Raw genomic sequence first — 22533 nt, forward strand, 5'->3', positions numbered from 1 at the left:
TCAAAATGCTGACTTTACAACTACTGCCTATGCTAGGCAAGAATGCCTGGTTGGTAACTAGACTTAGAGGCATACCTGCATAGCCCAATAAGGGAGTCTTGCAGAAGATACCTCCGCTTCAAAGCAGGTTTTTTGCATTACCAATTCTGTGCACTGCCCTTTGGCTTATCTACTGTGCCCAGGGTCTTTACAAAGTGCCTGGCACCAGTAATTGCGTTCTGCAGACAAACCTTCAAATTTATCCTTATTTGGGCGATTGTCTCATTCAGGCAGAGGGCAAGGACACTCTTCAGCATTTGGCATTTGTAAAAAGGCATGTTCATCGTGTTTCACTGTTGCAGTCGTTATTCTTGGTTATCCTGCTGGCAGGCTACCCTCAGTCGGCCAGAATTCCAAAGTCTAGGTCCGGTGTCTGTTGCTGTTTCCTTTCCCTGACAGTGCGCCAGGGGTATAAAAGATGCAGCCGATGCTATTTTCTTCAGTCTTTCTTGCCGTGCAGTGCCCAAAGCAAAAGCAGTTCACAAGTGCCGGTCGGCTGACTCCGTTTCTAAAACTCTGATTTGAATATCTCAGAAGTCTTCATTAAAGTTAAGTACCCCGTTGGAGAAACTTTTTTTTTTTCTTGCTCCAGACCGATGTCAGAAAAAGTTAACAATTGTAGTATTTGCTTCCCACAAGAAATGCATCATAAGGATTTTCAATCTTACTGTATTCCTTGCCTAGGCCCTGATCACATCGTTGATGTCACTTTTGTGCTAGATTTAACCAACGCACTATTAAGCGTCTGTTAGATTTTGCATTTCATTACTTTGGCCGACGATTTAATTATATACTTTGGCCGACGATTTAATTATATACTTTGGCCGACGATTTAATTATATACTTTGGCCGACGATTTAATTATATACTTTGGCCGACGATTTAATTATATACTTTGGCCGACGATTTAATTATATACTTTGGCCGACGATTTAATTATATACTTTGGCCGACGATTTAATTATATACTTTGGCCGACGATTTAATTATATACTTTGGCCGACGATTTAATTATATACTTTGGCCGACGATTTAATTATATACTTTGGCCGACGATTTAATTATATAATGCAGTCAGACCAGCTGACAACTGGAGTTTACAAAAAACGCAAGGACAAGGAAAAGGATAGACATCCGAGGTCCAGAACCGATGAGGCCTCTGCTAGGCCAGTCGCCGGTTTGCTGGTTCTCAGTGAGGCGCTTTTGCAGCCCCTGGCGCCTGCTACCTCAGAGCCACAGGCCGTTTCTGACTCCGTGGAGCCGACTGGGCCTCTGGATACTCAAGGTATTGGACACTCTGAAATCATTCCCTCAGATGGGTCCAGAGCCGCTGAGCAGGCATCTGGTTCTGAGGGTGTCTTCAGACCTACACAACTATATATTAAGCCATCTTCAGCTTCAAAGACTAAAGCAGCTCTAAAGACAAAAACAAGTGCAGCATTCTCCTACTCAGACTTCCATGCCTAAAAACAGATGCTCAAAATGGCCGAAGACCTAATTACTTTGATCAGGGGCTCCCATCCCCCTCCTGATAAGAGGCCTAGGCAAGAGACAGAGTATGATTCTTCTGATCAGGTTTCTATTTTCTCTTCCTCTTCTGAACAGGATTACTCCATGCTTCCTTATGAGGATTCTGATGCTGAAGAATCCATTCCTTCAGCCTCTCCTCCTGAGGATTATTCTTTTGGGGGAAACCCTGCATACCATGAGGGAGCTTTTCCACTGGGAGAGCCGAGATCTTTCTGAATCTAAGAAAAGGCTCAGACTTTCTGCTACTTCTCAGCACAGACCCCTTGCTATTCCACTTGTTCTAGACATTGTAGATGTATTTTCAGAGTCTGGCCTGTCTCCTGACTCTTTACTCCCTGCACCTGCTAAGCCAAACAGATACTACAGGGTCCCAGATTCTCATAAATTCCTTTATAAAAACCCCACTGCTGACCCAGAAAATATATCTCAGGGTCCCAAAGGGGGTTAAAGCTTCCACTGCAAAAAACCCTGTCCCCTCTGATAGGAATTCTAGGGCTCTAGAAAGATGGGAAAAGTGTACACTTCCTGTAAGCTGTAAGGGCTTTATAAATTCAGTTTCATATGCTTAAATATCAACAATATTTAATGTCCTTGCTTAAACAGAAATTGTTGACAAATACCGAATGTTCAGAGAACAAGGAATTGCAGGATTTATTGCATGCAGCTGAACAAATGGGACATACTTTGCAATGTGGTTATGATTCACTTGAGGCCTCTTGCAGGGCCGCTGTTACAGGTTCTGTTATCAGAAGGCATGCTTGGTTGAACAGAATCTGCCTGATCATATTAAAGCAAAATTATTAAATGCACCATTACAGCATGATACTTTGTTTGGTACTAAAGCAGAAGAGGTATTGAAATAAATGGAGGATAAAGCAAAATCCATGCAGACAGTCAAGGATTTCTTACAGGTACAGCCATCCAGGTTTAGCAGGAACTGGCCTTCTAAAAATTGGTCCTTTCCAGTGTCAGACCACAGAGGCAGATCTCCGCCCCAAGGCTCATACAGGCCTAAACAATGGGGTGCTCCTACCTCCAAAAGCGGAGAAGACAAATCACAGCCTTAAGGAAACTGTCCCAATGACTTTCCTCTACCAGATCCAAGCACTTTTTTTTTGGCAGCCCCCTTAGGGGGAAAACTAGCAATTTTTTCATCTATTTGGCAAATGGTTACCCAAGACAAATGGGTTCTGAACATATGTCCCAAGGCTACAGGTTCCATTTTCACACTCTACCAAGGTCAAAAGGTATGCCAAACCTGCCACACAATCAGTGGGCAGAGGCACAAAAACAAATTTCTGCTGTCATGGACATGAGGGCCATTCAGCAAGTACCACAACAAGAGCAGGGGCAAGGATTTTACTCCAGACTTTTTCTAGTACCCAGAAAGGACAACCTGGAGACCAATACTGGACCTGTCTGTACTAAATACGTTTCTGGAAGTTCCAAAATTCAAGATGTTGACTCTACAGCAGCTACTGCCCATGCTGGGCAAGAAGGCTTGGCTCTCGTAACTTTGGACCTAAGAGGCATACCTGCATGTCCCGATCAGACAATCTTGCCGAAGGTACCTCAGATTCATAGCTGACTTAATGCATTACCAATTCTCTGCACTGCCCTTTGGCTTATCTACTGCGCCCAGGGTCTTCACAAAATGCCTGGCACCAGTAATTGCGTTTTGCAGACAAAAAGAAATTCAAATATATCCCTACTTGGACGACTGCCTAATTCAAGAGAACAAAGCCATTCTTAAGCATCTGGCATTTGTAAAAAGATTACTAATTGGCCTAGGGTACACAGTAAACAAAAAATCAAAACTAGTACCCTCTCAAGAGATAATATTCCTGGGTGCAAGCTTAAATAAAACTGCCCAGATGGCTTCTCACGCCAGACAAACAAAAGCAACTGACTACTTCAAGAGTGGCAACAAAAACCCACTTACCTGCAAGGAAAATCCTGCAGGACTTGGGTTTCATGGCATCCTGCATTCTACTAATTCCATATGCCAGACTGCATATGAGGAAACTGCAATGGTATCCTAAAGTGTTTGGACTCAGCATTGCCACAGCCTGGAGACAGTAATTGCACTCATTCCCTGCCTACAACAGGAGTTTCGATGGTGGACAGAAGCCTGTCACCACAACAAGGGTCTGCCATTCAGTTTACCCACAGCCAGACAGACACTGACAATGGATGCATCAGGTTATGCCTGGGGGTCCCATATGGCAGGAAAATGTATTCAGGGCACATGGCCTGCAAACCAGATGCATCTTCACATCAATCAAAAAGATGCTCGCTGTTCAAAACGCCCCAACAGCTTTCAAGGGCCTGCTTCATCCAGGACAATTACTGATAGACAACACTACGGTCATGTGGTACATAAGCAGGGAGGTACACATTCCTAGCCTCTCTGCAGACCAACAATGACCTTATGGGACACAGCATTGGCTTTTCAAGTTCACCTGCAAGCACAATTCCTGCCAGGAAAAACAAATACTCTGGCAGACTAAGCAGAAACCTCATGGATCCCCGCGAATGGAAACTGGATCCACAAGTCTTCAGCATAAGGAAATGGGGATGCCCAGACATAGATCTATTTGCCTCCCCTCACAACTGCCAATTGCAGAGATTTTGCACAAGGATTTATCACAAGCAAGCATGGAAAGTGGACAGTCTTTCAGCTGGAAAAATCTAACAGTATATGCTTTTCCCCCACTGCCTCTCCTTCCCAGGGTACTCCTAAAGGTCAGACAAGAGAAGCCAAAAATGATTGCACCAGACTGGCGACGCCAGCGCTGGTACCCAATTCTAAAGAGCTTGTCTCAAGGTCCAGCATGGATATTGCCTCAAACTTCTCACTTGCTGACCCAACAAAACAATCAGATCCTGCACAGCCAACTCAGGACTTTAAATCTGGCAGCTTGGATAATGTAGCCGTTCAGAACACTCCTCTTTCAAAAGCTGTTATGGATGTTATCTTGGAGGCCAGGAGGCCCAGTACCAGAAAATCTTATGTAGAAAAATGGAAGTTTCTGTGCTTGGAACAAGGTATTAACACTTGTACCAAATATATCTCAGATTTTACCATACATTACTGAGATGCTGAACAAAGGCCTTTCTTTCTCATTAATTAAGATTCATGCCTCTGCCATTTCAGCCCATTACAATACGGAACCACCTATCTTTTCTCCTTTAAGGCAGTACCTCAGAGGGGCCAAAAACATTAGGCCTCCAAGGAGAGCACCAATTCTGGCCTGGGACCTCAATGTCTTGGAAAAACTCACACTGCCACCTTTCGAGCTAGCAACAGCAGATATAAAATTCTTATCCTGAAAAACAGCTCTGTTCCTTGCAGTAACCTCTGCAAGCACTCATGGCTGTGGAACCTTTCATCATTTTTCATCCAGACAGGGTTTCTCTGAGGACAAACCCTACATTTATGCCTAAGGTGGTGTCCAGTGTGGCCCTCAACCAAAACCATTCACTTTCCTACCTTTTTATCCAAATCCACAGAGCAAGGGTGAGAAAATTCTGCATTCTTTGGACATAGGCAGTTGCGCTTCTACTTGGACAGAACTAAAGCTTTCAGAAAGACTGAGCAACTTTGTGTCGTATGCTGCATGATCACAAGGAAAGGCCATCTCAAAACGGACTATTTCTAAATGGATAGGCCATTGCATCCGTTTCTGCTATTTTCAACATGGCAAATCAGTGCCTAAGGGCATTTGGCCTCATTCCACCAGAGCAGCAGCCACTTCAGCAGCCTTCCTCAGGAATACCAGCCAAAGATATCTTAGAGGCTGCAACTTGGAGTTCAGTGCACACCTTCACAAAGCACTACCACTTACATCTTTAAGTCCAGAGCAGGCTTTGCCGCTGCAGTTCTGCAGGGCCTCATAGCCTCTCCTAATCCTATTTAGCCCAGCCAGCCATCCTCAGCTTTGGGATTCATCCCAAGAGTAATGACTGCAACAGTGAAACATGACCATAGTACAGTTGTGTACCTGCCATAAATGTAGATGTTAGAGTGTATTCACTGTTGCAGTCCAGGTTACCAACCCACCATCCCCCTTTTCTTTGCTGGGACTTATCTGCACTTCTCTATCCTATACAACCTATTTGGTGTGTATGCTTGTAGATGAAGGAAATGTTATTTTTGTGCATGCATTTTTATTGGCATATTTTTCAGCCTACCAATTTGGGGGCACCTGACATCTGGGGCAAGAAAAACTGAAGAAAATGGCGTCTGCGCACTGACGTCAGGGAAGAGGCTACAGCAACCGATGCCGGACCTAGACTTTGGAATTCTGGCCAACTGAGGGTAGCCTGCCAGTAGGATAACCCAAGAGTAATGACTGCAACAGTGAATACACTAACATCTACATTTATGGAAGCTACACAACTGTACATTCTAGCATGCCTAGGGTGCACCATAAACGAAAACAAATCACTACTGGTACCCTCTCAAATAACATTCCTGGGTGCAAGCTTGAATACAACTGCCCAGATGGCAATTGACAACATACTTGAAACAAATGGCAACATAAACCCAGTTATCTGCAAGACAAATTCTGCAGGCTTTGGGGTTCATGGCATCCTGCATTCTACTAATTCCATATGCGAGACTGCATATGAGGTAACGTCAATGGTACCTAAAAAGCTTATGGAGTCAACATGGTCACAGCCTGGAAACAATGATGCCTTTCATCCCCTGCCTACAACAGGAGTTTCTTTGGTGGGCAGAGACATGTCACCAAAACAAGGGACTGTCATTCACTCTACCCCTGCCACCCAAACCCTAACTACAGACGCATCAGACTATGCTTGGGTGGCCCGCCTGGCAGGGAGATGCATTCAGGGCAAATGGAGCCCAAACCAAATGCCTCTACATATCAACCAGAAAGAAATGCTAGCTGTTCAGAGTGCTCTGACAGCCTTCAAGGACTTGCCTCATCCAGGACAACTACTGATAGACTGACAACACCACAGTTCTGGTACATAAACAAGCAGGGGGGGGTACCCATTCCTACCCCCTTTGCAGACTAGCCATGGCCTTGTGGAACACAGCCTTGACTTACCAAATACATCTTCAAGCTCAATTTCTGCTTGGAAAGCAAAATACTCTGGCAGACCTAAGCAGAAATCTTATGGACCTGCACGAATGGAAACTGGATCCACAAACCTTCACATAGACACAAATGGGGAAGCCCAGACATAGTTTTGTGGAGAGGCACATAGATCTATCAGTTGGACAAATTCTGCACGAGCTCACCACAAAAAAGCTTAGAAAGTGGATGCTCAATCCTTCAGCTGGAAAAACCTATCAGTCTATGCGTTTCCCCCTCTGCCTCTGCTCTCCAAGGTCTTACTAAAAGTCAGACAGGAAAAACCAAAAATGATTCTAATTGCTCCGGACTGGCCTAGCCAACACTGGTACCCGCTTCTAAGAAATGTCACACCTTCCTCCTTAGTACTTGCCTCAAACACCATCTATTGTCTCAGCAGAACTATCAAATTCTGCACACTCCTCCAAACTCTGAATCTTGTAGCTTGCAGCATGGCTAATCAACTAATTATTCAAACCACATCTCTCAGTAAACCTGTGATGGATGTCATTTTGGAAGCCAGAAGGCCTAGTACTAGAAAATGTTATGCCGATAAATGGAAGAGATTCTGTGCTTGGAACCAAGCACAAGGAAGACCAGAAAAGCCCAATATTCCTCAGATTTTACAATACTTAACTGAGATGCTTGACAAGGTCCTATCTTTTTCTTCAATAAAAATCCATGCCTCTGCCATCTTGGCTCATTACAACACAGAGCCTCCCCTCTTTTCTCATCCACTGCTAAAACTATCTCAGATGAGCCAAAAATTTAAGGCCTCCCAGGAGAGCAACTCCTGCATGGGACCTCAATTTTGTGCTGGAAATGCTTACCCTGCCTCCTTTTGAACTAGCAGCTAGTGGGGATATAACATTTCTTTCTTGGAAGACCGCTTTTCTTTTGGCAGTCACTTGAGCTGGAAGGGTTTCAGAACTACAGGCTCTCATGGCAGTGGAGCCTCATTATTTTTTTACCCGGACAGGGTGGCCCTCTGGGCCAATCCTTTTATGCCTAAGCTGGTATCCAGTGTGGCTCTTAACCAGATCATTCACCTGCCAACTTTTTTCCCAAATCCGCAGAACAAGGGGGAGCGAATTCTGCATTCATTGGATATACACAGACAACTAAGATTCTACTTAAACAGGAGAAAATCTCAGTCTGAGCAACTACTGGTAGCATTTGCTGCAGGATCAGAGGGGAAGGCTATATCAAAGCAGACTATTTCTAAATGGGTAAGCCATTGCATTCGTTTCTGCTACTTGCACCATGGTAAACCTGTGCCCAAGGGAATCGGATCCCACTCCACTAGGACTGCCTCTACTTCAGCTTTTCCTCAGAGGGGTCCCTACCAGAAACATTCTAGAAGCTGCTACTTGGAGCTCAGTTCATACGTTCACAAAGCATTATTTACCTCTCCTCTGAATCCAGGGCAGGCTTTGCCACTGTAGTCCTGCAGGGCCTTATAGCTGCTCCTAATGCTTAGTTCATCCTCCCTTCCATAGCTTTGGGATTCTACCCAAATGTAATGACTGCAACAGTGAAGCACGAAGAACATAGTACTGTCGTGTACACTTACCATAAATGTAGATGTTAGTGTATTCACTGTTGCAGTCTGGGTTACCCACCCGCCAGCCATCTTTCTATACTATACCTTTTCTTTCCTTCACTATACTCAAAAGCCTTTGTGGTGTATTTGCTTTTAGCTGAAGGTAAATTTTATGTTTCTAAGGTGCATTTATATATTTACTGTTTATACATATAAATTTTTTTTTGCTACCCACTTGACATCTGAGGCAAGAAAAACTTTTTAAAATGGTGTCGGCTGCATGTTTTATACCCCTGACGACCTGATGTCATGGAAGAGGAGACTGCAACCGACGCAGGACCTGAGACTGTAAAGGCCGACTGAGGGCAACCTGCCAGCAGATTACCCAAATGTAATGACTTCATCAGTGAATACACTCTTAACGTCTACATTTATGGTAATTGTACACTGTATTTTCTGTATGTTCAATGTTTTAAATTTTCGATTCAGTTTATTAGAACACTCGAACTTTTGAAAGTTCGGTGTTCTAATATAGACCTTTCTATATTGCAGTATTCTTGGTGTGGGATTTCCTGCCTTCAGGCGACTCGTACGTCTGCTCCTATACAAAAGCTTCAGCTTGGCTGTTGCAGCTGCGTGGGACGTCACACGTAGAGCCATAAACCAGGGACCTTAAGCATGACGTCTGCACAGTCCTCAGAACATTTCAGCCGTAGACTTTGCATTGTATGATTGCTCTTCAGACGTCAGATCGACTTTAGATAAGTAACCCATTGGATTTTTGCATTTCTGATTTTTTACCAGTCTTTCGCATTGCTTAGGCTTGGTTGTAGCTTTCAGCTGATGTCATTGAAAAAGCAAAAGTTCCAGTGCGGGCACCAAATTCCCCATAAGGATGCCCATGACAAATGCGTTTTCTGCTTAGGCTGGGAACACTACCAATAATGTCTCCCATATTAGTAAATCTTTTGTGCCTAAGATCTTGCATAGTCTAGCAGCTTTAAACCTTTACTTAGAAAACCAACGCCTCAAACGGCTGGCTCTCAGGATGGATCCCACTTCAGAGGCCACCTAAGAACCTCTGCGTAAGAAGGCCAAGATGCATAGGCCTTCATTGCCTGCTGCTTCGCATCTGGACACCCTGCCAACTACTGATGTAGGAGTTGAGGCATACTCATCTGACTCCATCGTGGAGGCCGATGCACATCTGATGACCAGCACGTCCACAGAGCTTTCTCAGACACCTCCACCTGTCTGTGTTGGGGGGGGGGGTAGACTTGGTGGTTCCTTTGACCCGGGATCCAGACCTCTGATAGCTGCTGCCAAATCCAGCTCTAGACAGACTCCAACCAAAAAGAAGCCGAAAACCAAACACATTACACCTGCTTCTGAAGGCCCTCCAGACTGGGAGGCCTTCACCTCTTCTCTTATGCAGGCATTTATGGCCCTGAGGCCTTCTGCCTCATCCCAACTACATTGCCTCTGCTAATCCCAAAGTCTGCCTCTGCTTCATTCCCATGGCTCCCCCTCCTTGAACATGAATCCACCTAATCTTCCTCAGATGAATCCAACTCTTAGGCACCCCAGATTACTTCTCCCAAGGAGAGACTCCTGATGAGGATTCTGTGGAAGGGGATTCTCCACCTGAAGGCATTACATTTGGTGAAACCATCACCAAAATGAGACCATTTCAAATGGGATACTTCCCAAATGACAAACCCAAAAAAGATATTTTGTTCTGCAAGTGGAGTCACCCTCCCCTTCAGCTGTACCCCTGTTCTTCGGCATACTTGGATGCCTTTACTGCAGCCCCGAACACCTGACTCAAGCCTCCTGCACCCAAGTGCTCTTACCACTTCTACAAGGTACCAGAGGAACAAAAAATCCTCAGCCACCCTTAGCAGACCCAGCAGTGATTGCTACTGCCCCTGATACAGTCTAGGTTGTTGCATTCTGCCTCCCTATTGCTCACGGATAAAGATAGCAAATCCATGGATAGGCTAGGCAAAAAGGTGTATACCTCCTCCACTTTGGCCTTCAGAGCCATTAACTATCAAGCTCACATGACCAAGTATGTCCTGGACTTAGTATCCCAAGCCACCTCTGCTGGCTTCAATTCCTGACAGTCCCGTTAAAACTTGTATCTCCTCCAAATTGTCTTGGCCACTACAAGTGGCTAGACACTCCATAAGATGCAGCTACGATGCTGCAGAAGCTTCTGCTTGCTCTGCAGCATTTGTCCTTAGATGTTCCTGGCTTAGACTACAGAATCTGCCAGAGGACTTGGTCCAAAATCTTGGACGCCCCCCTGGAACAAAACTTCCTCTTTGGAAAGCGATCTGCAGACTGCTTTTTTCTTGCAGATTCTTAAATAGAAAAATCTCTTGGTATCCCCTATACCCACATTTTATAGGAACTACACGGCTAAGACCCTTTGTTAGGCCTAACCAGCATTCTGCTGCCTCCTCCAGACCCACAGGAGGAATTGGTAAGACTTTCCTCATCCAGGCCCCACCTTCTCAGCCTAGACCACCCTTTCAGGACAGGGAGGCTCTAATGCGCGACTGCCTTGCCTGTCTGCCGCTCTCAGCTCGCTTTACTCCCCTTCTGGCAAAAAATCACCACAGACCAATGGGTATTAAACCATTATTCAAGGATACTTTCTATCCTGAAATCATATTTCCCCCCTGGAAGGGCATTCCTTTTCCCCCAAAAAAATAATGCCATCGCCTTCCACAAATTGTAAGACCTGCAACAAGGCACAATAGAGCCTTGTTCCCACAGGACAATAAAGGGATTCTTCTCCCGTCTGTTCCTGGTCCCTCGAAAGGACGGGCCCTGGAGACCCATTTTGGATCTTTCCTAAACCTTTACCTACAGGTACCCTCCTTCAAAATGCTGTCACTTCCCACTCTTACCCCTCATACCCTCAAATGCTTTCATGGGTCACTTTGGACCTAAAAGATGCTTACCTGCACATTCCCATCAGGGCCTTACACAGACATTTCCTGCACTTCTCTGGCCCATCATCACACTTCCAATTTGCAGCCTTGCCCTTTGGTTTATCCACTGCCCCAAGAGTGTTTACAAAATTCCTAGCTCCAGCAATTGCCTTCTGCAGGATCCAAGGAATCCAGATTTGCCCATATCTGGACGACGTCTTTATCCTAGCACAGTCAGATTCCCTCTTAGGACTGCCTACACTTCACTATGTCCCTTCTACAAAGTCTAGAGTTCACCCGCAGTCCTCCCTGAACCCATACAAGGACAAGATATTCCTAGGTGGCAGAATCGAAACTAAAGCCTTTCTCCCACAAGACAAGGTTCCATCTCTAGCTTCCCACTCCCAGGAGGTCTTGCTCTCCTAGACAGTCACTGCAAGGCAATTCCTTAGACTCCTGGGATTTGATGGCAGCAACCATTCCTATGATACTATTGGCCAGAATGCATATGCAAAAACTGAAATGGTACCTCAAAAATGTCTGGTCACAACACGAGTCACTTGGAACAAGTTATCCCCCTTCTTCCCTGTTTAAAGGAAATCATTTGGTGGATCCAGCAAGTACAACTAAACCCCGGGGCTTCCACTGCAACCCCCTCAACCCACAAATATTGCAAACAGATGCCTGATTCAGGTTAGGGAGCCACCTTGCACTTGGCATCCTCCCATGAAAACCAAACACATCAATGTAAAGGAGAGGACAGCATAGCTTGGCAGATCTTCATACCCCTACTGCTACCAGGTCCTCTTCTGATAGTGTCTGACAATACCACTGTAATGTGGTAATTTAACAAACATGGAGGTACCAAGGCATACCAGCTGTGCAGGCTAGCTGTACTGATTTGGCTGAAGATTTGATTCTAGCCCCCACCTGATATGCCCCCACTGAGGGAAGGCCTAAGTTGGAACAGGAGTTTGTGTTCACAGGCTTCAGAGTCTTCTGCTTGACTTCATGAGCATCTTTCCTCCTGCTTATTCTGGATGATCTCACTCCCCTCTTCTCCTCCTGAGGATTTTTCATTTTCAGAGACTCTTCAATAAGGACTGCAGCAAGGGAGAAGAAGAGAGAAAGATAGTTTAGTTTGTACCTACCATGTAGATATGTAGAGATTCCCTCCCTGCAGTCCACAATTACCTCCCTCCTTCCCTCTGTGTTTCAGGGTGGCTGGGACCTAGTATCAAAGCACAACCTATCCCTGCAGGCCAGCTACATCCCTTCGCAGGACAAGCAAGCAGACCTCCTGAGCAGAACATCCTCTCCACAGCACGAATGGCTGCTGGACAGGATGGTCTTCCTAGACATAGTCCACCGGTGGGGCACTCCACAAATAGACCTGTTTGCCGTCCCCCAGAACAGGCAGCTGCAGACCTTCTGCACAAAGACTTACTCCCCCCAAGCCTGGAGAGTAGACTCCTTCAGTTTCACCTGGGAGGGGAAGTTCCTTTACACCTCCCCCTTCCCAAGTCCTTCTGAAAATTGGGAAGGACAAACCAAATATCTTGTTAGTGGCTCCCTGCTGGCCAAGGCAGCACTAGTTCCCCCTTCTGCATGATTTAGCAGAGGGCAATCACTGCAAGTTAGCCCTCAAGGTGGACCTTCTGGCAAGACAAAGGAACTCTGCTACACCCACACTTGAAAATGCTATCCCTGACTCTGTGGGTGATAAATTACTAACCCCATTCAAACACCACTATTCAGAGGATGTGCTATCAGTCCTGAGGGAGGCCAGGAAACCCACTACTAGAAAATCATACTTTGCTAAATGGGAAAGATTTACTCCGTCTGGGACAGGAAAGGGACCCTTGTGAGGCTGACCCCCCCCCCCCCAGTCCTTTCATATGTGTCAACGTATAAAGGCTGGACTTTTATTCATCAGTGAAAGTGCGACTCTCCGTTATCTGCCTGCTTACCTGTAGAGCCTCCCTTGTTAGCCATGCTACATGTGAAACTTAAAGGTGTCTTGCACATCAGACCACCTAAGAAGCCTACCCCTGAACTTCATCCTGGAAGAAACTCACCCAGCTCCCCTTCGAACTGGCTAATACAGCCAATCTACAGTTTTGTACTTGGAAAACAGTACTGTTAGTGGCTATTACCTCTGCCAGTAGGGTTTCCGAGCTACAAGCCTTAATGGCATGCTGACCTTACACCATCTTTCATAGGGACAGGGTCACATTGAGGACTAATCCCTCCTTTATGCCCAAGGTAGTCAATGACTTATCTCGAAATCACTCCATTCAGCTAACCAATTTTTCCCCCCTCTCCCACCAACCAGGGAGAGGGGATACTCCCCTCCCTAGATGTCCACAGGCAGCTGAGATTTTATTTCAAGACTGAAGACATTAGAAAATTCAAACAACTTTGCATCTTGCCATCCCAGGGCATTGGGCAAGGCAGTCTGTTTCTGCTACTCGCCACAGAAAAAACCCTCCAGTTGGGGTTGAGGCACACTCCACAAGAGCAGTGGCCACTTCCAAGGCCTTCCAGAAAGGCATGGACACTGTTTCCATTATAGAAGCAGCTGCATGGTCCACTATCCACACTTTCACCAAACATTACAAATTGAACCAAATCTCCAAAGCACGTGCAGGATTTGCCAGGGCAATCCTACAGAGCTTTGTGGAATCATTTTCTGCATCTGCCACTCTTTCATCAAACTAAGCTGTGGTACTCTACCACACAGAGTACTGCAACATGGAAATAGAAGGACATAGAATAGTTATGTAAAATCTTACCATAACCGTAGATGTCCTCTTCTATGTTGCAGTATTCCTTCCCACCCACCATTCCCCCTCAGACTCTACCAGTCTGATTCCTGATGCTTCTCTCCATTACAGAAAGAGACCCAGGGCCTTATGCATGTCGCTTTTGGCAGCCTATCCTGTTGGGCCATCTACTTTGCCTGCTTAGCTTCAAGTTCTGAGGATTGTGCGTGCAATCATACTTAAGGTCCCTGGTTTATGGCCCTATGTGTAACGTCCCACGCAGCTGCAACAGCAGGAGCCAACGTAAGAGTCGCCTGAAGGCAGGAAATCCCACACCAAGAACACTGCAACGTGGAAGAGAGGGACTTCTATGGTTATGGTAAGATTTTACACAACTATTTCAAGATGCATGTGCTCATAAGGCAGAAAAATATCAACTAGGTTTTAAGTGCTTCGATATTGCAATTTGTTGTACCCAACAGCTCTGTGTAAAATTTGAGGCATTTGTTTTGAAAGTGAAGACAATTTTCAAACTGGCAAGTGAGAATTCTGTATTTCATTAGTATCTGATAGTGTTCATCTTCAGATTGTTTTTGATGCATGTGTGGTAATTTTTTTGTTAATTGTACACAAGTTAATATGTTGCCAAAATTACCATTTTCATCTTTCAGGAAAGGTGACTATTATCGGTACCTGGCAGAGTTTGCTGTAGGTAATGACAGGAAACAGGCAGCAGAGAACAGTTTAGTGGCATATAAAGCTGCTAGTGACATTGCAATGACAGAACTACCACCAACGCATCCCATACGTTTAGGCCTCGCACTGAACTTTTCTGTGTTCTACTATGAAATTCTTAACTCCCCTGATCGTGCTTGCAGGTATGTAGAAATTTGCATACCCTTTGGCTGGGCAGGTATACTCCTGCAAAGTTTTTATGCGCATTTCTGATTGCAGTAACTTGAAGGAAATTTTTATTCCAATGATTTTTATATTTAGTAAACTAAATCTTGCATTTGTTTTGCGTGTATATAACTTGTAAACATTTATTTCCTTGTCCACATCTTAAACCATGCATGTTGTGTATCTGGCTCTACTAAACTGAGCAGTCTAGGTAGAAGATTAATGTTTGGAAAGGGAAAAGTTTTGTAAGAATATTTTTCTTTAATGAGCCAGCCCGTTCAGCAGTACTGAAGTTGGTATCAACTTTTCTCAAGTCAAGTTCCTCCACCTAATTTCCTCCTTGTTTCTGTTCTCCAGGTCTAGGATGCAGATCCTAGTGACCCATGTGGTACAATGTTCTCTCTTTTTTTTAATTTAGCTAGTCTAGCAGTATAATCGAGCCAGTGGCAGCCATCAAACCCACTTCTATAGTAACCTTAGGGCTCTGTAGGTTGTCCTGCCCATGATGCAGCTGATCAGATGTTCATCGTGTTACCCTGCTGCAGTCGTCACACTTGGGTTATCCTGCCGTCAGGCGGTCCCGCAATCCGCCCGAATTCCAAAGTCTTGGTCCGGCGTTGGTTGCTGTCGCTTCTTCCCTGAAGTCAGTGCGGCAAGGGTATTTAAGAGGCATCAGATGCCATTTTCTTTAGTCTTTCTTGCCTCGCTGTGCCCGAAGCAGTTGGCAAGTGCCGGTTGACAGACACCTGAGATTTTCGATTTGAATTTCAGTCCGAAGTCTTCATTAAAGCTAACTACCCCGTTGGGGAACATTTTCTTGCCTCAGTCCGATGTCAGAAAAAGTTAATTGCATTTCTTGTGGGAAGCAAATACCTCAAGGACTTCCATTCCTATTGTATTCCTTGCCTAGGCCCAGACCACGACGTCACAGCTTGTCGGTTTTGCGCTAGGTTTAATAAACTATCAAAACGCCATTTTGACTTCGCACTGCATTACTTTGGTAGGAAATTTAATTATATCATGCTGTCGGAGCAGCCGACGACCGCCACTCATAAAAAAAACGCAAGGATAAGGACAGGCAGCCTAGGAATAAGCCAGACACTGAGGCCTCAGTTGGGCCTGTTGCCGGTTCTCCAGTTTTCAGTGAGGCGCCTACGCAGCCCCTGACGACTGCAGAACTGGAACCCCAGACAGCTGCGGATTCCCAAGCTGAGTCCACTAGGCCGACTCATCCTTCTACCGACACCGGAGCAGAACTAGACACCAGTGCAACCCAAACACCTTCGGTTGCAGAAGGTGTATTTAGACTACACTCACCATTAAATCTTATGCCAAGCTTAAAACTCCTTTAAAACCAAAGAAAACTGTACCTCAGGCTACAGTTCAAGGCCCCATGCCTAAGAAACGGATGCTTAAGATGGCTGAAGATTTAATTACCCTTATCAGGGGTTCCCATCCCCCTCCTGATAAGACCGACAAGAGGAGGATTATGCATCCTCTGACCAGGTTTCTCTCCTCAGATTCTTCTGAGGAACAGGATTACACTTTTCAACCTTGAGGATTCTGAGGCTGAAGTTTCCATTCCCTCTGCTTCTCCCCCTGAAGACTACTCCTTTGGGGAAAGTGTGCATACCATGAGGGAACATTTCCACTGGGAAGGCCAGGATTACTCAGATTCTAAGAAAAGGCTCCGAGAGTTCCTTTTACTACCCCAGCACAGACCTCTTGCTATCCCTCCTGATCTTCATCTCACATTGCTGCAGTCCTTACATATGGGTAGTCCGCTGTCCTCGGTCGGCCCGAATACCAAAGTATAAGGCTGACGTCGGTCAAGGCGCTTAAAACTGACATCAGGACGTCAGGGTACAAAAGCGCATGACCGACGTCATTTCCTCAGTCTTTTTGCCGCATGGTCCGATGCAGAAGCAGCGTTGCAAGTGCCGTTCGGCGTTCTGAAATTTCAGACCGAATCCAAGTTGGCTAAGTACCCCATTGGGGAATATTTTGGTTTTTTCTTGCCTCAGTGTTTTACCGGATGTCAGAAAGTGAATAACTGTATTTCTTGTGGGAAACAGATACCGCATAGGGATTATCATTCTTTGTGTATTCCTTGTCTGGGGCCTGAGCACGACGTTGTTGGGTGTCGCTTTTGTGCTAGGTTCAATAAACGCACTATTAAGCGGAGGTTAGATTGTGCTAGGCTGGTCTTTGGGAAGCGGTGCAATTATAATATGCCGTCGGATTCTCCGGCGCCCGCTTCTGCGAAGAAGCGCAAAGACAAAGCAGTTAAACCCGGCAAGATGAGGTCCGTTCGGATGCCGGTTCTTTAGAGGCTTCAGTGGAACGGTGGTTCCGCGGAGACCGCTCTGGAGTCTCAGGGGGAGACTTTGATTTTGCAGGAGGTGGTCTCTCAGGAGGCAGGTCAGGCTGAAGGGGCTTCTCAAGTTACTGTACTCCCTCCCTTCCTAGGGTGGTTAGGCCTTCTCCTTCTGTTTCCAAGGCTTCTCCCAGAGGCAGGCCAGTTTTAGCTTCTGTTGGTGTCACTCCTAGTTCAGCAGGGTCTGTGCCTAGAAGCACATGCTTAAAATGGCAGAAGATTTGATTACTCTGATTAGAGGTTCTTTGCCCCCTCCTGATAAGAGGCCTAGGGTGGAGCCAGAGTTGGGAAGTTTTGAGCAGGCTTGGATGTTTCAGAGTCTTCAGCTGAAGACCTGCAGGAGTACTCTCCTTATTCTGATTCTGATGCAGATGATTCCACTCCTTCTGCTTCTCCTCCAGAGGATTTTTCTTTTCAGCGACACTTCATTCTATGAGGGAACATTTTAAGTGGGAAGGTCAGGACTTCTCTGATTCTCGGAAAAGGCTTAGGGAATTTTTGCTGTTACCCCAGCATAGGCCCTTGGCTATACCCCCTGTTCTGGATGTTGTGGAAGATGTGTTTGCAGAGGCTTCTCTTAATCCTGATTCTTTGCCTCCTGCTCCTGTTAAACCGGATAGGTATTACAGGGTGCCTGAGGCTCATAAATATCTTTATAAGAGTCCTAGGGCGGACCCAGAAACTATTAGTCAGGGACCTAAGGGTGTCAAGGCCTCTGTTGTAAAAAATCCGGTTCCTCTAGATAAAGAAGCCAGAACTTTGGATGGATGGGGAAAAAAGGTCTATACATCTTCTACCTTAACTATGAGGGCCTTGAATTGCTAGTTTCATATGTTGAAATATCAAAACTTCTTTCTCAATTGAAGTCTAAGGTGGATGCTCTGGCGGAAGGCATTGAGTGTAAAGAATTACAAGATTTGGTGCATGTCTCTGAACAGGTGGGTAAGCATTCATTACAGTGTGGTTTTGATGCTGTGCAGGCCTCGTCTAGGGTGGCTGCCACTGGCTCAGTTCTTCGCAGGCACGCCTGGCTGAAGGATCAGAATTTATCTGACCATGTTAAGACAAGGATTTTGGATGCTCCTTTGCAGTCTGATGTGTTTGGTTCACCTGTGGAGTCAGTCTTGAAGAAAATGGAAGACAAGGCTAAGTCTATGCAGGCTGTTAAAGATTTTTTGCAAGTTCAGCCTCCAAGTTTAGTAGGAATTGGCCTGCTAAGGGGTGGGCGTATCCTTCTTATGATTCTCAGTCTAGGGGTAGATCTAGGCGTGGTAGGGGAGAGCTCAGAGTTCTTTCAGGCCTAGAACAGGAGTTCACCTGCACAATCTTCGGGTGAGGGCAGGGGCCAGTCCTTTCGTAAACAGGCCCAATGACCTACTTTTTAGCTGCCAGATCCTTCTTGCCTGGCAGCACCTTTGGGAGGAAGGTTAGCAGTCTTCAAGGAAAATTGGATGTTGATTACCCAGGACAAATGGGTATTGGATATCATACACCAGGGTTACAAGTTTTATTTCCATACCTTGCCTCCTTTCAAAGGCATGCCGGACGTTCCTCCTCAGCAAAGACTAGAGGCTCACAAACAAATTTCTCTGCTACTTCAAATAGGGGCCATACAACCGGTCCCACTGCCAGAAGTGGGCCTAGGATTTTATTCTCGCCTGTTTCTAGTACCAAAGAAAGGAAACACGTGGAGACCAATTTTGGATTTATCTATCCTCAACACATATCTGGACATTCCCAAGTTCAAAATGTTGACGTTATAACAGCTTTTACCTCTGCTGGGCAAAGATCACTGGATGGTGACGCTGGATCTCAAGGAGGCTTACCTTCATGTTCTTATCAGGCCCAGTTGCAGGAAGTATCTGCGTTTTCGGGCTGGGACTTCACATTATCAGTTCTCTGCATTGCCCTTTGGCTTATCTACTGCGCCCAGAGTATTCACGAAGGTTCTGGCTCCAGTGGTAGCTTTCTTCAGGCTAAGAGGAATACAAATCTATCCTTATTTGGACGATTGCCTGATTCTGGCCCAAAAGGACGAACTTCTTCATCATCTACAGTATGTGATGGCAGTGTTAAGATGCCTGGGGTATTCTGTGAACGAAATAAAGTCCAGTCTAGTACCCTCTCAGGACATGTGCTTTCTGGGTGTGAGACTGAATACAGCATCCCAGATGGCCTTTTTGACCCCGGACAAACAAAAGAATCTTTCTCTTTACTTCCACCAATTGTCTAGTCAGTCCAGGCTGACTGCAAGGACAGTCCTTCAAGCCTTGGGGTTCATGGCATCTTGTATTCTGGTACTTCCCAATGCCAAACTGCATATGAGGAAGCTACAATGGTATCTCAATGTATGGACACAGCACTGCCAAGAGTTGGACACTGTCATTCAGATAATACCTTGCATTCAAAAGGAGTTTTTGTGGTGGGCTCAGGAATGCCGCCTAAACAAGGGACTCTGTGACCCGGCCAGAGGCGAGTCAGATTTTAACGACAGATGCCTCAGACAAAGCTTGGGGAGCTCATCTAAATGGAAAATGGGTACAAGACACGTGGCCTGCCAGACTTCAACATCTACATATCAGCTTGAAGGAGATGTTAGCAGTCCAATTTGCATTGATAGCTTTCAAGGATTTACTTCTTCCAGGGCAGGTGTTCAAACAGACAACACAACTGTCATGTGGTACATCAACAAGCAAGGGGGAACGCATTCTTATCCTCTGTGCAGACAAGCAATGATTTTGTGGGAGACTGCTCTCAGTTTACAGCTAAATCTTCAGGCAAGGTTTCTGCCAGGAGCACAGAACTCCTTAGCAGATGTGTTGAGCAGACAAATTATGGATCCCCACGAGTGGAAATTGGATCCTCATGTATTTCAGAGATTGACAGTGTTATGGGGAACTCCAGACATAGATCTGTTCGAGTCTCCACTAAATTACCAGCTGCCAAAGTTTTGCACAAAAAGGTTTCATCCCACAGCTTGGAAAGTGGATGCTCTCTCATTCAGTTGGAGCAATCTTCACGTGTATGCCTTTCCACCTCTGCCTCTCCTCCCAAAGGTACTCCTGAAGGTCAGACAGGACAAGCCAAACATGATTTTAATAGCTCCAGATTGGCCTCGACAGCACTGGTACCCATTACTGAGAAGTCTGGTACGGGAGCCTCCATGGCCTTTGCCTTCGATTCCTCACCTGCTGTCTCAGGAGAACAGTCATTTACTCAATGTCAAACTTCATTCTCTACATCTGACAGCCTGGCATATTCTGTTTTAAACCCTGGAGGGTCTCTGCTTCCACAACAAGTTTTGAATGTTATTTTGGAGGCCAGAAGGCCTAGTACAAGGAAAGTTTACGCAGATAAATGGAGATTTTTATTTTGGAGTACAGCAAAGGACTTTGATGTTTCTAAACCTAATTTAAGTATTGCACTTCAATACCTTACTGAGTTATTGGACAAAGGTTTGTCCTTCTCCTCTATAAAGGTTCATGCTGCAGCAATTTCTGCTCACTATGACTGTGACCCACCATTATTTTCTCAGCCTTTGTTTAAGCAATTCCTTAGAGGGGCAAAGAATATAAGACCCCCACGTAGAGCTCCTACTCCTGCTTGGGATCTCAATTTTGTGTTGGAAAAACTCACTCTACAACCTTTTGAGCCTGCAGCATCAGCTGAGTTGAAATATTTATCATGGAGGACTGCTTTTTTGTTGGCCATTACCTCTGCGAGAAGGGTTTCTGAATTACAGGCCCTTATGGCAGTTGAGCCTTTCTTAATTTTCCACAAGGATAGGGTGTCTTTGCGTACTAACCCTTCTTTTATGCCTAAAGTGGTTTCTAGTGTGGCTTTAAACCAAACTATTCATTTGCCTACTTTTTATGCAAACCCCCAAAATAAAGGGGAAAGGATTTTGCACACCTTGGATATACACAGACAGTTGCAATATTATTTGAGCAGAACTAAAGGGTTCAGGCAGTCTCAGCAGTTGTTTGTTTCTTTTGCTTTGGGTTCTCAGGGCAAACCTGTTTCAAAACAAACTATTTCTAAGTGGATTGGGTTTTGTATTGCTTTGTTATTCCCATCATGGTAAGGAGATTCCAGCTGGGATTAGGCCTCATTCCACTAGGGCTACTGCCACTTCTACAGCTTTTTTAAGGGGGGTGGCTACTAAAGATATTTTGGAAGCAGCTACTTGGAGTTCAGTGCATACTTTCTCTAAGCATTACCACCTTCCACTTTTTACAGGGCATTTTGGCAGCTCCTAATGCTTTATAGTTTTGCCATCCTCACTTACCTCTGCTTTGGGATTCTACCCATATGTAAGGACTGCAGCAATGTGAGATGAAGAACATAGTACAGTTTTGTACCTACCATAAATGTAGATGTTCGAAGATCCACATTGCTGCAGTCAAACCCTCCCTCCTTCCCTCTGTTGTTGAAGGTGGTGGTGTAGTTTGTGTTGTACATATTGTAAATATGGTTAGTGCACGGTGGTTGGTTAGTTTTGCTGGTTTTGGCTTTGGCCTTTCTTGTTAGGGCCTTCTGACATCTGGGGCAAGAAAAGACTGAGGAAATGACGTCGGTCATGCGCTTTTGTACCCTGACGTCCTGATGTCAGTTTTAAGCGCCTTGACCGACGTCAGCCTTATACTTTGGTATTCGGGCCGACCGAGGACAGCGGACTACCCATATGTAAGGACTGCAGCAATGTGGATCTTCGAACATCTACATTTATGGTAGGTACAAAACTGTACTTTTTAGATGTGGATGAAGTTTACTTGGTGTTTAGTTTAAATCCAGACTCTCTACCTCCTGCTCCAGCCAAACCAGACAGGTACTACAGAGTACCTGACTCTCTCAAATTCCTTTATAAAAGCCCTGTAGCTGACTCAGAAACAATTTCCCAGGGTCCTAAGGGAGCAAAAGCTTCTATGGCTAAAAATCCTGTGCCCTCTGAAAGGGATTCCAGAGCCTTAGATAGGTGGGGAAAGAAAATTTACACCTCAGCAACTCTGGCTGAGAGCATTAAATTGCCAGTTTCACATGCTGAAATATCAACAATTCCTGATGTCTCAGTTAAATAAAACAAAAGATGAGCACACATTCAGAACAGCCTGAATTCAAGGAAATGCAAGATCTATTGCATGCAGCTGAACAGGTGGGCAAACCTACATTGCAATGCGGATTTGATTCATTGGAAGCTTCCTGTAGAGCAGCTGTTACTGGCTCATACGTAGACATGCTTGGTTAAAAGAACAAACCCTCTCTGACCATGTTAAAGCAAAATTATTGGATGCACCTTTACAGCAGGATGTATTTGGTGTCAAAGCAGAAGAGG

General features: G+C 45.3%; 1 protein-coding gene across 2 annotated transcripts in view; it reads left to right on the top strand.

Annotated features, from left to right (window-relative positions):
- The window catches only part of YWHAE (tyrosine 3-monooxygenase/tryptophan 5-monooxygenase activation protein epsilon), a 958490-nt gene that overhangs the window by 530923 nt on the left and 405034 nt on the right, over positions 1-22533 (top strand). For both annotated transcript variants that reach the window (XM_044054341.1, XM_044054340.1), the window contains exon 4: positions 14596-14802. In XM_044054341.1, the coding sequence (XP_043910276.1) occupies positions 14596-14802 (207 nt within the window). The remainder of the gene's footprint in view (positions 1-14595; positions 14803-22533) is intronic.

Source organism: Protopterus annectens, chromosome 13.part0 (genome assembly GCF_019279795.1).
Source record: "Protopterus annectens isolate FY-2018-M chromosome 13.part0, PAN1.0, whole genome shotgun sequence".
NCBI lineage: Eukaryota > Metazoa > Chordata > Ceratodontiformes > Protopteridae > Protopterus > Protopterus annectens.